This window comes from Schistocerca serialis, chromosome 4 (genome assembly GCF_023864345.2).
Source record: "Schistocerca serialis cubense isolate TAMUIC-IGC-003099 chromosome 4, iqSchSeri2.2, whole genome shotgun sequence".
Lineage (NCBI taxonomy): Eukaryota > Metazoa > Arthropoda > Insecta > Orthoptera > Acrididae > Schistocerca > Schistocerca serialis.
Window position 1 is genome coordinate 302,507,997 of NC_064641.1, and position 17,078 is coordinate 302,525,074.

Here is a 17,078-nt window from a genome sequence, read left to right on the forward strand (position 1 = left end):
TAGGTGGCATTATTACTTACCCTGTATACATGTAAGATGTAGAAATATTTTTGTGTGAAACTGATAGTAGCAAAAGTATCTAGACGAATAAAGAATATCCAGTTTCATTATATGCTGAGGTTGCAGAACAAATGCCACTTTTCTAGATTACATTTTTAAGAAGGGTTACAGAACTTAATGTAACCGTGTGGAACAGGTTCTAGTTTATCACTGAAATCAGTTTGATATTGATTTCTAGGACAGTATTTGTGCTGGAACTTGACATTTGCATTGTTGTTAAACAATGCACTGATGGAATTGGCACCAAAATAAACAGCTCTTTCTGTTCAGTGAATATAAATGCTGAATTTAACTTTTATTCTTCAAAGGGCTTTTAACATTCTTCTACATTCTTATCTACATGTTTTTCACTCTTCCATCCATTCTGTTCTCTATTACTCCTCACACATCCCCTGTTCTCTGCCACATGTGTCACTGCAAAAATGTCCAAACCTTCCTCTTCCCCTTTAGTTGTGCTTCTTTTTTGTTCTCTCTGAATTTATTGTTGCCTTTGTCTTGCCCTTACCTCTTTTTCTTTCATCTTTCTTTCTATGGCCACTATTTACTTTATTTCAGATTTGCATCACACATTTGTTTCTTTATTTTGACATTTTTTTTGTCTGCTGCCTTCTATAATATTTGTGTCTCCTACTGCACAGTGCAGTGTTTTCAGTTATTAACTATTTTCATGGGCCCCGAAATAACCATCATCATTTTCGTTTTTCATGTGTGGGCTTCTATCATCTGTCAAGTAGGTATCATAATTATTACTCTTTGTCAGATGTACACTTTACAATTGCCACTGCACCAGTATATCTGAAGTTTATAAAGGGGAATATGCTGTACCAAATTTTTTATCTGTTTTGCACAATGCTCTTTTTTTTCCAATCCAACATGTCCGGTCACTCAGTTCTAGGGAGTTACACATAAAATTAAGTCCTCTTCTCAGAAGACTTATGAAAAACTGTGTCTTCTCTTTTCCAGGGCTTCAAAGGCTTGATCTAAGTGGTTGCAATCGAATCACAGATGTCAGCCTGAAATATGCCTTTCGTTTCAAGGAGTTGAGGTATTTGGATCTCAGTCAGTGTCAGCAGGTTAGTGTCAACAAACAATTTCTATTTCGTGTATGCTTGTAATTTTATGTTTCTCTCTTGTTAAATATTGTTTTGTTCTGTTGCAGATAACGCATGTTGGTTTGTCCTACTTAGCTGTCCATAACCCCAGCATTGAAACATTGATTCTCAGCCATTGTTATAATATTGCTGATAGTGGTGTCCTCAGTTTTATTAAATGCCTATGCAGGCTTAAGCATCTGGAATTAAAGGTATAGAACAATAATTTTGTGAATTAGTGATGAAACTGAATCTCATTTGTATTGCTGTTTGGTGCAGTGGACACTGTAAACAGAAATGATAAGTCTCACATTTCTTTGTCTTGCTTCTATAAGCTATTTCCTTTTTTTATCGTTTTGTACAAAATAATGTGGTGAAAGGTTTGTAAGATGTTAGGTGTGTCTTATCATCTAACTAAGGATATAATATAAGACATATGTTGGAGCAAAATTAAGCTAACAGTAATTTTTTATTGTAAATATGAGTACCTTTAATGTGACACTTTTTTATTGTGAATATTTGTGTTCACTAAAGTAGGCGTTGTTAGCAGATGTAGATATTTGTGTCATGTTTAGAAAAGTAACATTGTGTACATTGTTTCCTGTTGTGTTTGTTACATTAGTTACATGAACAAAGTTGTCTTAAGTATTTGGCTTTCTGTTTCTGTGTTTGTGTTGTGCATGTAACTTGTACTGGATGTGTGTGTGTCTAGAAATATTTTTTTTTACTCTGTCCTCCTCCCTGTGTGTTTTTTGTATACTTTGAACAGAACTGTTAAGTAAATAAACTACAAATGTGACTGTGGCTTCCATTTCTTCATATAAAATGCAAAACGGTTATTGAAATAAAGAGCAGGCAGATGATTGTATAGAATATATGCATATAACTTAATTTGTTGCCTCAAAATGTTTATGATGGGTAGTAGGCATTTATTCAACTGTTATGTTTTCCTGGTAGACCTAAGTAACAGCATTGGTAATTCCTTTATCATCTCTCTCTCTCTCTCTCTCTCTCTCTCTCTCTCTCTCTCTCTCTCTCAGACCTCTTATTGTTTCATTTATTAAACTAAATGCTCCATAAGCACAGAGCAGTGTGTTTGCATGCTCATCCTTTGCCATGTTTTGAATGATTACTTTTATTCCACCTTTTGTTTCTGATGTGATCTGCAAGAGTCGTCCAGAAAATAAATTTTTGATTGCATCCAGAGATGGCATGGGTAGTCAGGCAGGGGACACGGGTCTATAATGTGGTGTAGTTTAATTGTTGGGATGGAAATCATTATAAGGCATGTTCAGAATATAAATGAACTAAATTTATATATTTTTTTTCTTTAGAAAATGTATATTTGAAAAAAATTACAAGATGTTGTTGATATGCTTCTTAATTATTTTTGCACATAAGCATTATCCCATTTAGTGTATGTGGTGAGCCACGGCACAAGCTTCTTTATTCCCTCCTCATAGGAGGAGGTGGAGGTGGTTGTTTAGAACCTCCCAACTAAATCAGTCCCAAGGGTGCCTTGGTGGCTGTGGTCATGTGGTGTGTGGGAACCTGTGGTGTCATGAAACAAGTATACTTGTCTTGTCAGCACTCCCCTCCTCCTGTTTTGAACGTGCCTTCATGGTATCAAAATATCGTTGTGCATTGATGATGTCCACCTGAGGCAGAAATTCGTCCAAAATGATGCCTTTTTGGTCCCAAAACACTGGGGCCATGATTTTTTCGCCCAAAATAGTGATTTTGAATTTTTTGGTAGGTGGGGAATTGATGTTATGCCATTGTGACAACTGTCTTTTTGTCTCAGGCATGTTATGATCCAATCATGTTTCATCTCCAGTCACAATAGAGTTCAGAAAATTGTTACCGTCCAGTTCAAGTCACTCAAGAAACTCACAGGCACTATTGACCACAATTTTTCTTGTGGTGCTCTGTCAACTGTTTTGGGACCCATCTTGCACACAGTTTCTGGTATTCCAGCATTTCTGTAACTGGCTATCTTGTATAAGAGAGTTCTGGAGAGTAGTGGAAACATTGCAGAAATTTCATCCACAGTCAAACAGTGGTGTTTATGAACAGTTTCCTCCTTTTTTGCACCAACTCATCAGTCAAAATGGAAGGTTTCCCACACCTCTGTTCATCATGCGCATTTGTTCTGCCTCTACTAAACACTCTACACCACTTAAACACACTCATTCTGTTCATATCATATCACCTCCATTGTAAATGATTTTGATTCTTGAAAAAAATTGGTTGTTGTTCCTTCCATGAGTAGCAAGCAGTTCACGGGGATTTCTTACCGACTTCTTTCATGCAACAGGACATAACAACATGAGTTTACGTACTACCTTGTTCCTGCGATGGTTGCTCTGATCAGGGGATCGCCCACTACCTGTCAGTGTTGTCACCCCTCAAAGAACAAAAAATCACAGCCCGTTATGGTCACAGTACATTTACTATCTGAACACGCCTTGTATTTCACAGGGCCAGGAGAAAGTGGCAGCACTAATATTGTCTTCCACCAACAGCAAAGCATAGTGATACTTGCAGTTCACTGAAAGTCAAATCAAGGAATGCAGTGAAGACATAGCCACAACATTTTCAAATCTTTGTTAATGTTTAAGTGTACCTGACAATATTAAATTTTTCTTTAATTGCTGTTTTTAGAAAGGTCCAGGTGATTAATTTTTTTCAGTGATGAACATTCATATGTGTTAGGAACACAAAGGAAATGAACTAGAAAAACATACAACAGCAGTATATACAGTATCTAAGATATAATACATCATCTTAGCATACTTAAATATAATGTCCACTTTAAGACACTGCCGTTGTACTTATTTCAAGGTGGTTAACTTTGTTTTAAAGAGATCTTAAGGTGTTCATTGGTGAAAACATTTAAATATCTAGATCTTTTTATTTTAAAAACTAAATAAGATAATAACAAAACAGATCATAGCGGCTGACCACTTCAGATGTTGCCAGAACTGATGAAACTTGTGCAGCAAGCAACTTCACAATTACAGTACTCTTTGATTAATTTTTCCAGATCTCTTGATAATTACTGCGCAAAATCATCACTTGCTGGCTTGGTTTTCACGGAGTGTGTGCAAGATAGGTACCAATGTTGTTGAAAGTGAATGAAAGCCAAACATTTGAGTGCAGCATTGAGATATCTCTGGTGGTATTAAGTGAAGATTATGAGTTTCTTGCTAGTATCGTCACCGTGGACGAAATATGGTTACCACCTTTCACACCAGAAATAAAATAACTATCTGTACATCAGCAGCACAGTGGTTGACCTGGGAGAAGCTAACCCAAGCAGACTGTATTCATTAAAATATTCATGTGCAGTGCCTTCCTGGGCCAATATGGTGTATTCCTGATTAAATTTTTACTGTGAGGAGAGGCTGTAAATGTTGATCAGCATCATAGGTGCCTGAATAGGGGGGCTGGGGGGCAGGCAAATGTGAGGGCATTTGCGCCCTCCTGGAATCTGGGGTACAGAATTCTCTCTCAGGTTGCTCATGGGAAAGTATTCCTTGTCTTTGGTGTAGCAGTGATTGTGGCCTTCTGCTGCAATCAAGGTGGCTGCGAAGATTTACACAACATTGCCAAAATAGTTCCCAAACTTTTCTGTCCTTCCTCATATAGTCTCTATTGGGCTTTAGAAAGACTTCATCCCAACATGCTGAGGCACAAATTCTGGAGTGTCCCGGGATAAAATTAACATGGCTGATTGTAAGTGTCCACTATCCATCCCCAATTCCCACAAAGATGACTCCTTCTGCTGCTGCATAACTTAATCACAACATTAGTTAACCATTTGTCTGTGGTCAAGAAAGACACTTCATGACTTGCTGACACCACATTCACTTGTACAATCACAGAGAAATTGGTGTAGACTGTGGTCGTGTGTTCGTCTTTAAGTCCTCTGTTTACCAGAGTACATGAAATAGAAGCTCCTAAAATAAAATAAAAAAATTTTTTTTTTAATGACATCTTGGGTTGTCGGGTATTCTGCCGGATATCAGCGTCGTACTTGCACGATATTTTGGTCACGTAGCTCGTGGCCTTCATCAGGTATGACGCTGATATCCGGCAGAACACCCGACAACCCAAGATGTCATTAGATCACCGGGAAAGCCTGAAGAGTTACAACATTTTTAATGTTTATTTCCTCTTTCTTCATTTTCAGATGTGTTAATCAGAGGCAGGCTTGCTGGTTATTTTTATTAATAAACAGGACATTCTCAAGTGTTCTGATATAAAAATGACAGTTTTAAAATCTTGCCCTTCTAGTGTCAATTTCTGTGAGCATCCGCAATCGGTATTGTCAGGCATCATAAAATGTTTCCAGAATGAAATTTGCACTCTGCAACAGTGTGTGCGCTGATAGGAAACTTCCTGACAGATCAGAACTGTGTGCCAGACTGAGACTTGAACTCGGGACCTTTGCCTTTCGCGGGCAAGTGCTCTACTATCTGAGCTACCCAAGCATGACTCACAACCCATTCAAGTCTCGATCTGGCACACAGTTTTGATCTGCCAGGAAGTTTCATTGTAAAATGTACAAAGTATGACCTGTACAAAGAGAAGTGGAATGATAAATGGTGGCATTACTGTTTTCCTTGCCTTCATGTAACCCAGATTTCACAGAATCAGTTGATTCACTTTTGCTTGCATATCTTCAACCATCCATCCCGAAGTCCTGATCTTGCAGCATGTGACTTGCATTTGTTCCATCTCGTGTACTTTCTGGCAGGAAAAAGATTTCTACAGCTATTCTGAGGTAGAAATAGCAGTGATGTCAGGGCTCTAGGCTTGGCAGTGAAGTGACAAGGGCATATAGTTTTTGGTACACCACTAGTACAAAAAATATGTTAATAAAGGTGATGACTATGTTGAAAAGTAGGTGGTGAATCCCTGTGAATACTGAGCTGAAAGATCTTTAATCATTGATGTTTTTGTTTTCTTTATGAGACTTTCAAAATTAATCTCTGGATGACCTAATACTTAAAAACGAATGTAAAAAGTTAAGTATCAACATTATTTGAGACAGAAGAGAATCATCATAGTTGGATCTTGATGGACAAATACATAAATTAGAAAATACAGCAGAACACTAAGTTTGGTAACTTTTAAGAATGCTCAAAGCACGAGAAAATGATGCATTGGAAATCAGAAAAACAAGGGATAAGAATGGGAAAAGTTTCTGAAAAGAAAAAAAAAGTTGCTGCACGCCATGGGCCACCTTCAGATGCAGTTTGAGAAGATTTTTCCACACAAGCAACTTATCATTTGGCCTCCCCTGCCCCTCTCTCAATCCCTCCTCCTCCCCCTTTTCCACTGTACAATTTCACACGTGGTGGTTTTCGCTGCAAAATATATACGGATCTTGCATTTGGGTGCCTCTCTCAGCTTGCGCACAAAGTGCCTGCTACTAACTGTGATATGTCCTGTTTAGAAATCTTACAGTTAAGGAGCCTCTGGTACACCTCTGTTTGATTTTGCTATTTATTGCAATATTTGTGTTATGTTTAAGTGTTATATATTGGTACCTGTTTCTTTCTGCTTATCTGTAACATATTGTTTATTCCTTCTATCATATGTTTTGTGTGGCTTTTAGTATGTTCTCAGTTACACATTAAATTTATCAGATATTGTGAAATCCATTGAAGAAACAGAAAGACAAAGCTGTCCACATATCTAAAAAATAATTACTGCAACCAGTTAGCTCTTCATTTGTACTACATCTACATAGTTTTACTACATATGGTTGAAACATAATTTTTCAGTAGCCTGTTTGTTATGTAGTTAGCATATGTCCTTAATTTATTCTATGGTAAACCTGTTGGCATATTTGTATCAAAGTGATGTCCACTGATAATAGTACTTAGTTTATCTGTGCTTTCAGTAACTGTTGTTGCCAAACATTTCTTTAAATTAGTTCACATGGGTTTTTTGAAATATTGTCTTTTTGGATGCTAATAATTACACTGCTGTTCGGAAATAGATTCTTCATTGCAGTTTCTCATCACAGTTAAGCTGTCTTATGAGGTAAATAGTTCCTTCATTTCAGTTTATTTTCTTTTAGTCCTGCCAGTCAGGAGATTTGTCTTGAATTAGAGAATTACTTTTATTGACTAGATTTCTTGAGTGTTTTTCTCCAACATTTGAGACACAACAAATAATACGATTGGTGTATTCCTGCACTGCTATGCTGTTGCTTCCACACCAGTTGAGTGAAGTAGAAATCTGCCTTTGTCTTAAAAATTTTGTTGGCAGCAAACATTTAAATAGAATGTTGATGATGATACATAAGTAGGCCATGGTGTAAAGAGACAGTGTGTGCAAAGTTATTTCTGTGCTTTCACTTGATGTGGAAACAACTGCTACAACTTAGTTGCCTGCACTTGACTGAGACAATATAATCACCTGACTGAGATGACACAATCAGCTTGTTTTTAAATGAATAATGCTTTCAACAGACAAATTGTCTGTGTTTTTTCATTTAGTGGGTTTTAACTTCAGCCATTGCAATGAACAGCATACATAAAACTGGCAGCAGTTTCATTTTTTTGTTTGTGAAATGATAAAACGTGTCTTATGTATTGTAATACTAATAATCATATTCATCCAGTTCAAGTCATCTCCTCCAACTCTCTTGTGGTGGAACTACATGGGCAGCTGTACTAGGGAGGTGTGTGTGTTTTTCATATATTTGGGTTAATTTTTCTCAAGCTGAGGCAATATGAGGTTGTTGGTCCTCTGTCTATGCATGCTCAAATAAAGATTACTGAAAGTGGCAGTAATATATTGAGTGTTAGTCAGAGCATAGATGGGCATTTTGTTGCAAGATAATGAGGTCAGGTAAAAAAGAACACTCTCATTCTTAATGTGACATAAATTTCAAGGGAGTGAATTGACATTGAGTGAAACGTTAACCAATGTGAAACATTGCACAAGTTATACTTTTCCAACATCTGAGCAGAATTTTATTCCCCAGGCTGTTTTCAAAACTAACATTGACCCGAGAATCAACACTATAGTTGTGAAGTTGCTCTTAACAATTAACAACAAGACTAGTCCTGATCAAATTTCATGAAGAGTACTAGAGTCATAATGCCTTTGTTCCAGTAAAATGTCTAGACGGCTTGTTTGAGAAAGTTCCTTCTAGTGTGTGTGTGTGTGTGTGTGTGTGTGTGTGTGTGTGTGTGTGTGTGTGTGTTACAGATTGAGAAATATGTTGGTTCTTTAGACAACCCACTTCTGGTTCTTACCCTCATTCTTCTCCAACTAACAAGAACTTTGACTCCATTAGGACATTTAACTCATGTGACCCTTCCTTGTTTTTACACCATGAGTGTTTTGATGTACAAGATATTATGAACAGTGTCACATTAATGGTTAATAAAGATTTAAGTTTCATCAGTTGTCATTATACAAAATTGCATGAAAAAGGTTAATACTGCAATACTAATAACAGAAGACTATATATTGATTTTTAATTCACGTTTCTCACTTGTCTGCTTTGAAACACCACAAGTTTACCTTCATTCCGATTAAGTATGTGAATCAGTAAAAATACAGCTATAAACTCTGATTTCTAAAACACTAAAGATTCCTACATAGTGGTGTATGACTTTGCATGAATGAGGTAGAACATTTCAGTCTGCATTAATATTTTAACACAAAGGCTGTGCTGTATTTTTGTGCATGAAAAAGAAATAATTACTTGAGGCTGGGATATAGATGTTCCATGAAGACCAGCTCATACAATTTGCAACTACTTTTGGATCAGCACTGAGGACAACAGCAAAAATTGTGCTGGTGCAATCTACTGATGCACCCATTAACACATGTACATTAAAGCAATGTGCAAATGCCCTTTCTATAAAGTGTTTGTGAAAAATGGGTAATCACTCATATCTTGCTTGCTTGATTCTGGATTCGTGAAAAGGGAAAGCAGGTTTATATATGATGAAGGTTAAGTGTTGCAACAGAAGACATATAGAAGATGGCAACTGTGACTAGTAAATACTATTTAAAAAGATAAAAAGAATTGTAAGAGCATTGCAGATAAGGTACAGTTGTAATAGGGTTTAAAAGAAGAAAACACAATTACCAACTTTTTTGTATTTATCCTGTATTGTACCCTAAAATGAGCGATGTTATCCTCAAAAATCTTGTCATCCATCCCAATTGGTATTCTACTGACTATTTCAAATACATAACCCAACCCATTCTCAAATCACACCAAATTATGCCCAGTGGGTGTAAATCTTGTGAAAGACATACGTGCTCAACACTCTAATGCATCTACTACTTGTTCTACTTCAGTCTGATCAGTCACATACACTGAAGTCATATACCTACTTGATTAGAATAGATCCACAGTGTTCTGTGTGGATATGAACAGGCAAACCGCCACTTCATATGAATGAATGGGGGAAAATTTTATGGTAAATGATGTAATTAGGTCGCATAAGCTCACAAGAATGATATAGATGTTGTTTGATAAAAAGGAACTTCGTGTAATCTCGGAAGAGTCATAACAAATGCCAGGTATCATTTCAGTGATTAATAACTTGAGCATTGTGTTGTATCAGAAAGTAATATTTTGAGTTGGGACCTTTCAAGTGTGTAGTTAAAGTAGCAAAAAGGTAAGGCAGTTACTGCTCGTGAAAGTAATAGTCTAATTGGGGTTTTATGAGATATTTTGTACCTCTCTCTTGTCTCTCCATATGGAAATGCCATTTTCTGGAACCAAATCAGTTTTAGAACCTTGGCATGAAAACTTTTTCCATGTGACAAAATTTGATTGGACACCACATTCATAAACATTTCAGCTATCAGAGTTACTTGTTTGTACAGTATGTTGTACTTAATGTGGAACATGGAGATCTTCAAAGAACAGGGCCAAGAAATTGCTTCTTTTATACCTTTTTGCAATTTGTGAACATTAGAAAAAGAGTTTTGGATATGTGTTACAGAGACAACTTGCAGCACACACATAGTGAATGTTACATGTGAGGCTTATAAACTACCTGACTGATTCATGTTTGCCCATGTGCTGCATTCTGTCACTCAGTTAATATAGGCAATACACATTACTGTCACACTGTAGGGACAACATTTCTCAAGTGACTGGCAAGGGGGTGCAGTGTTTAAGGCACTGGACTCGCACTCAGGAGTAATGGGATTCAAATACCTACACAGCCGTCCTGATTTAGGTTTTTCATAGTTTAATTTACTTGAGATGAAAAAAGGTATGGTCCATTAAAGGGATGAAGCTGTTTTCCTTCCTTGCCGTTATCATAACTGTGCTTGTGCCCTGTCAGTAATGATCTTTACATCCTAATAGTCCTTTCTTTTTTTCCCTTAAGGGCTTCAGCATTCATAAGAAATTTATGGAATAGAACAATGTCAGCAGTAAATCTGCTGTTCACAAAAGGAATATGCTGCTGTTGTCGTTAATTGTGTGTGTGTGTGTGTGTGTGTGTGTGTGTGTGTGTGTGTAGGAGGGGGAGGGGGGGGGGGGGAGGTCACTGGCACCTTTGATGATGACTCCTCCTCCCTCTCCCCCTCCTTCCCTACCATCCTACCTCTTAAAATAATCATCTTTAGTAGCGAAGACACTAGAAGAGTCGTACCTCAAAAACAAATCAACCATAACAATACTTACAAGTAAAGTCCCCAGTGGCGGGATCAAGTTTTTAAATCATATATACGGTGATGTAGTTTAAGGTCCCAGGTATCGCTACTTGCAGCCATTCACTCTGGTGGACCCTCATTTGTGAGTAATCAATGAACAAATATTTAGCATTTTGCAAGGGGGACTGTAGTTTTATTAGACCAATATGTGACAGACTGGTTGTGTAGCATAATGGTGAAGGCATAGGCATCACAAACAAAAGGTTCTGGATTCAAATCTCATCCAGAGGTTCAAAGACTTTAATTTTTTATTGAAACGAGTTTTTTTTCCATTATTTATATTGAATTAATTGAGTGAAATGTAATTTTTTGTTTCTGTTCCTATGTCATTATTTTAATCACCATATTATTGTTTTCAGTTTCTCTCATTTTTCTTCCTGTCATTCTTTTCCATTTGGAATCTTTGTACATATCAACTTAATACTTTTAATTTATCTATTGTAGTATTTAAACATTTGAAACTGCCGATGAACTGGCTGAAAAATAAACAGATTGGAAGGTGTCAGTCAGATTAACAGATGCAGTAGAGATGGGAGGATAAGAGAACAGCATTGCCACAAAATAATAAAGACTGATGACTTCCAGAACAAAAATAAATACACGAAAACAGAGCAACAAATTGAAGGGCACTGTATTAAGTGATTGGCATTCAGACTTGTCCAGATGTGAGAAAGTAAATAAATTTCTTTTCCATCTATGGTACAAAAAACAGAAGATAATTGACTGAGGCCCTTTCATAGCAGATTTAACTTAGATTCATTTTCACTAACTCTGGCATTTACTGCGATATAAAACTGGCTTCTAGACTTATACGCCCATTACAGTATGCAGCTACATGCAGCCAAGATGCCCTTGCTTATTTTCTAATGTTTTATGCCCACCTGTGATTTGTTCCTTGTCTCAGCCGTTTCTTATCTCTTCAAACCCAGCAAAAAGCTTTTTCAGTAATCAACCATGCAATTGATTGGCCCATCTCCATTTAATTTTCATTATGGTCATCATTAACTCTTCTGCCACAGACTGTACCCTTACTGGTTTGTTAGATTTCTTGTCTCTAGTAATTCCCATTATGCATCTCTTCATTGTTTGCCGAGCTTCTCTCTGGAAGTCAAAACCACCGATTATAAATTTCTCTTTCACGCACATCAGAAGCATTGTTTATACCAAAACGTCTCCATGTAAATTTTGCTCATTTGTTTATACCTTTGATGTCTGTTCAGTTATCTTCAGCTGCCATAAATCATCAACAGGTTGTTAAATTGTACACATTTTTTTTCTTTTTGGTGGGTTGATTTTTATATTATGTCAGTCTTGTTGATTTTCAAGCTTACTTTCAAACTTGCTCTATTAATTAAGTTCCTCCATCCCTTGCTGAAGTTCATCTGCACCAGAGATAAGCAGTACAGTGTCATCAGCAAAATAAATTGGTTCAGATATGTCGCACAAACACACATTCCTTCATTGTTTTTCCAGTTAAAGGGTCAGAAAGTTTTCTGAATGAGAATAGCTTTGATGATAAGGAACCTCCACCTCCTTTCCTGACTCCTATTTCAATTCCAGACTTGTTACTATCCCGAAGAAATCTAAGGGAAGCTTTTGCATTTACATGTATACTCTTTAGTATACTCATATATAAAAACAAAGATGAGGTGACTTACCGAACGAAAGCGATGGCAGGCCGATAGACACACAAACATACACACAAAATTCAAGCTTTCGCAACAAACTGTTGCCTCATCAGGAAAGAGGGAAGGAGAGGGGAAGACGAAAGGAAGTGGGTTTTAAGGGAGAGGGTAAGGAGTCATTCCAATCCCGGGAGCGGAAAGACTTACCTTAGGGGGAAAAAAGGACAGGTATACACTCGCACACACGCACATATCCATCCACACATACAGACACAAGCAGACATATGTCTGCTTGTGTCTGTATGTGTGGATGGATATGTCTGCTTGTGTCTGCATGTGTGGATGGATATGTGCGTGTGTGTGAGTGTATACCTGTCCTTTTTTCCCCCTAAGGTAAGTCTTTCCGCTCCCGGGATTGGAATGACTCCTTACCCTCTCCCTTAAAACCCACTTCCTTTCGTCTTCCCCTCTCCTTCCCTCTTTCCCGATGAGGCAACAGTTTGTTGCGAAAGCTTGAATTTTGTGTGTATGTTTGTGTTTGTTTGTGTGTCTATCGACCTGCCAGCGCTTTCGTTCGGTAAGTCACCTCATCTTTGTTTTTATATATAATTTTTCCCACGTGGAATGTTTCCTTCTATTATATTGATATCTTTAGTATACTCAAATAGATAGATTTAGTGCCATGTTTCTGTTTGGCTGCTCATTCATAATGAGTCAAAAAATGTTCTCAAAATCTATGGTTATATACTCTGCTAAATATACTTAATACGTCTGGTGAATGACACTTTTCTAATTTCTTAATATGATGTAAAAAATACATAAAATTTTGCCATCAGTATTTCCTCCTTGAATCCATATTTCATAACAGAAGTTATTGTCCCTATCTTTCCCTATACGAGAATAAAATTTAATTGACCTATGGCTTGTGCAGCAGCTACAGTCGCCTGTTGCCCAATATTTGTAATTCTTGTTTACACATTTAATGTTTCATATTTTTGTAGTCTGTTTACTTTTAATAAGTCAGTAAGCTTTCTATACTCAAAAGTGAATTCATAAGCATTCTGTAAACATTTTGTGCCATTTCCCAAGATATTCTCTTCTTATGTTTTACATTAACTTTTCAAGTAATTACAATACTGATGAATATTGTGTCTCCAGCATGTACATGTGTTCTGTGTATTTACAATATGTGTCATTCTTGTGTTATAAAATCACAAATATACAGAATAGCTTGTCAGTAACTTACCTGTAGAGGTGAAATTCCAAGTACTGCTGATAGACATACTCATACAAAAGAAGAAAAAAATTATGCTAGCATCTAGAACTGTTAGTTTCTTTCTCAAGGAGAAAAAGAGGACAAGATTGTGAAAGGCTGGAAAGGAGGTGCAGGTCATTCAGACCACAGGCTGAGGGATGCCTATTGTGAGGTTGAGGGGAGCTTGACAGGGTCTGCAGATACAAAAACATTTGTTGCTTGAACAAGGCTTTTAAGCAACACATTGGCTGGCACAAGGCCTCTGTCATTTGACTCAGTGAATATTCACCTGTAGTTTGTTTTTTCTGTTTTTGTTTTTGTGTGTCTATTGGGAGTATTGGGATTTTGCTACTATCGGTAAGACTTGGGTAGCCAAATCTTAAAATGATTTCGACATGAGCTGCACATTCAACTGTGTAGTTATTATAGGAAGTTTTATATACTCAGCAGGTTGTAATCTCTGTACTCTGTAACTCTGATAACATCATTTCAGCTCAGTGGCTGAACTGTATCAAGTGTTGTCACCGTTTACTTTTATTGACATTACTTTAAGAAGGCCATTTTATGATTGACAAACAAAGCACTTATAAAATGAGTTATGGAATGATTGTCTTTACTGAAACCATATTACGCCATTTTTTCATATATTGTTTTGTACAAACTTGAGATACTTCTTTTGTTATAATTATTGTTTTCAGACTAGTATTATCATTCAAATATCATTAATGCATGCACACATTAATGTATTTCATCATCTTTCATACTTTAGGGCTGCACCCAACTAACAGACATCACTCTAGAAGGCATTGGGAAGCACTGTGACATCCTGAAATACCTAGATGTCAGTCTTTGTAGTACTATGACCACTGAAGCAGCAGAGGCTACAGAGCTGGCATTACCATCCTTGTACACTGTTCATAAGTTGGGATTAATATCAAAGAATAATTCACAGCCTAACACTGAGAAATTTAGTTGCCCTTCACCGCCTCCACCCCCAAGAAGATTTAAGTGTTCGTTAATGTGCTGAATAATGGATGGTACCTTCATCATGCAACGTAATCTGAGAAGAGTTTTCAGTGGCAGTAGTGCAAATTAATTAATAATGTTCTTGTTACTGTTGAAGTTGATTGTTAATTTTTTTCTCTCGCCGTACCAAGATGACACATCATATTGTGTGTTTTAAATGCTGTTATATTTTAAAAATTGTTTGAGTGTAGTAGTCGTAAATGTTACAGAGTTAAATAATATTCAGTTTTCTTCACTCAGATTCTTGTTCATCTGTTGATTAAAATGCTGGGTATTGTCTGAATGCCAATCAATAAAATCGTGCAGAACAAGTGTTGTTTTAATCTTTTTTAATTGTTGTTTTCATGGTCATTAAAATGAAAATACATAATTTAATGTCTCCAGGATTACTTGATCCAACATAAGTGTAAAGTGAAGTTATGTGGTAAGTACCAGTTATTGCTGCATGGATTATGCAACAAACAAAATAGGAATAAGCTCCTCTATGGTAATTTTTTAATTGTTGTTTGCGTGTGAGACCCATTTATAACATACATTTTTCTTTCAGATCTAAATAACTTGTTGTAATGTGAAGTAGAATAACGTTTACCTTGAGAAAAAATTAGATCATTTTTGTCCACCGAGTAACTGTGGTTCTGGAATATGTATAAATGTAAACAAAGTAGAATATTGATGACAAAAATGATATTTCTTCTATAGAAAAATTGTTATCCATACAGTTCAGGGAGAGTAATTGTCGCAATTACCTTTAATGCCTTGTTGATTGACATGATGCACATGGTACCTGAATTTCAGTACTCTGTGCACTGCAACTGTAGAAAAAAGCATTTTTTCCCCCCATCCTTACATGTGGAATACCTGAAGTTGTGTACTGTAATCTGTACAGTTACCTTGCTTCAGCATATAACATGCAGATTAAAGGAAATTAATTTCTACATATTACAACAACATTATACTGTATATATTTTTGGTATAACAATTGGCCTAGTCACTTTTTAATACTGTTAACTTAATGTACAAACATATAAAAAATATATATTTATTGGAAAACTTCCTTGTATTTTTTTTTATGTATCATAAACCATAAATGTTAGAAATTTGATTGATAGTGAAGAAAATAACTGTTTCTGATCTCACGAAGGAACATTGTCAGAGTTTCGAAAACAGTGGTATTAAAGTGTTGATTAAGTGTAGCGCACTCTTTGCAACAGTGTATGGAATTAATCCAAGATAAACAGTGCAAAAATTTTCTCAGAAGTGGTATAGTAGTTTGGAACACTGAGTTATGTATAAGAATGGGCAGTATGATGGTTTCTCACTGTCTGCAATAAATTCATGTATGTGCAGATCTGTGTCTTCATATTACAGCAATTAATTTTGAATGACACACATAGCAAAAATCCTGTCACTTTACTGTGAGATCTCCAAATAACTGCATTTTATAAATACTAAAACCACATTTTAAATGTCTCATCTGTTTCTTGTTGTTTTAAAGTCCATTACCTTTTAAACCAGTATTAAGTGTTGACTTATTGCTACAACTTGTCTGTCCATCTCACTTTTTCAAGCATTTTTCAATATACATTCATATTCAGACATGGAATATAATGAAACCCTTCTAACAAACATTTTCCTCACAGTTTTGTTTTCTTTGTGCTTTACTAGAGCGCAGCTGGAACTGTACAATACAGTGGAAGCCCAATATACTGCGGATTTGGATACAACTCAATATAAAGTATGTCCCCCAAAATAAAATATCATTTATGAATGATTTTTACATTCTGTGTACTTTATAAACTGTAAAAAAATGTTATTACAGTCTACATGAGGTCTTTCTGCAGTGTAATTTACTGCTGCATTCTACATGCTCCCTAAACAGCAACCAAAACCGATGAACATGATTAAACTCAAGCTTTGGTTTGCCTTATTGACATCAGGATTGTTGCTGGACAGAAGCTTTGAATACATATCTCACAGTTAACATTGTGACACAGTTGATAGTGATTATGTGACAGTGCTGGGTGATAATTGAACACAATCATCATGTGAATCATAAATTATTCATTGTCTAGATTTCTGTGTCCTTGTTGCGATGTACTAGAAATAGAAAGAGTACTCTGTGACTGAGAAATTAAAAATTATTGATTATGTGAAGAAAGATGGAACTAAAGCAGGTTCATCCCATGAGTGTCGTGTATTGCTTTAAGAAGCATTCCATTGAAGAAAGTGCGACATAGATTTCAACAGCTGTGACATCCATTCTGCATGTGATGTTGTATAGTGCACCTTGATATTGAAGACTTGAAC

General features: G+C 36.3%; 1 protein-coding gene across 1 annotated transcript in view; it reads left to right on the plus strand.

Moving 5' to 3' along the window:
• Positions 1-15,082, plus strand: part of LOC126473951 (F-box/LRR-repeat protein 14-like) — a 36,954-nt gene extending 21,872 nt beyond the window's left edge. The window contains exons 4-6 of the mRNA XM_050101313.1: positions 1,024-1,133; positions 1,220-1,363; positions 14,515-15,082. Coding sequence (XP_049957270.1) covers positions 1,024-1,133; positions 1,220-1,363; positions 14,515-14,772 — 512 coding nt within the window. The 3' untranslated portion in view covers positions 14,773-15,082. The remainder of the gene's footprint in view (positions 1-1,023; positions 1,134-1,219; positions 1,364-14,514) is intronic.
• The last annotated feature ends 1,996 nt before the right edge of the window (positions 15,083-17,078 follow it).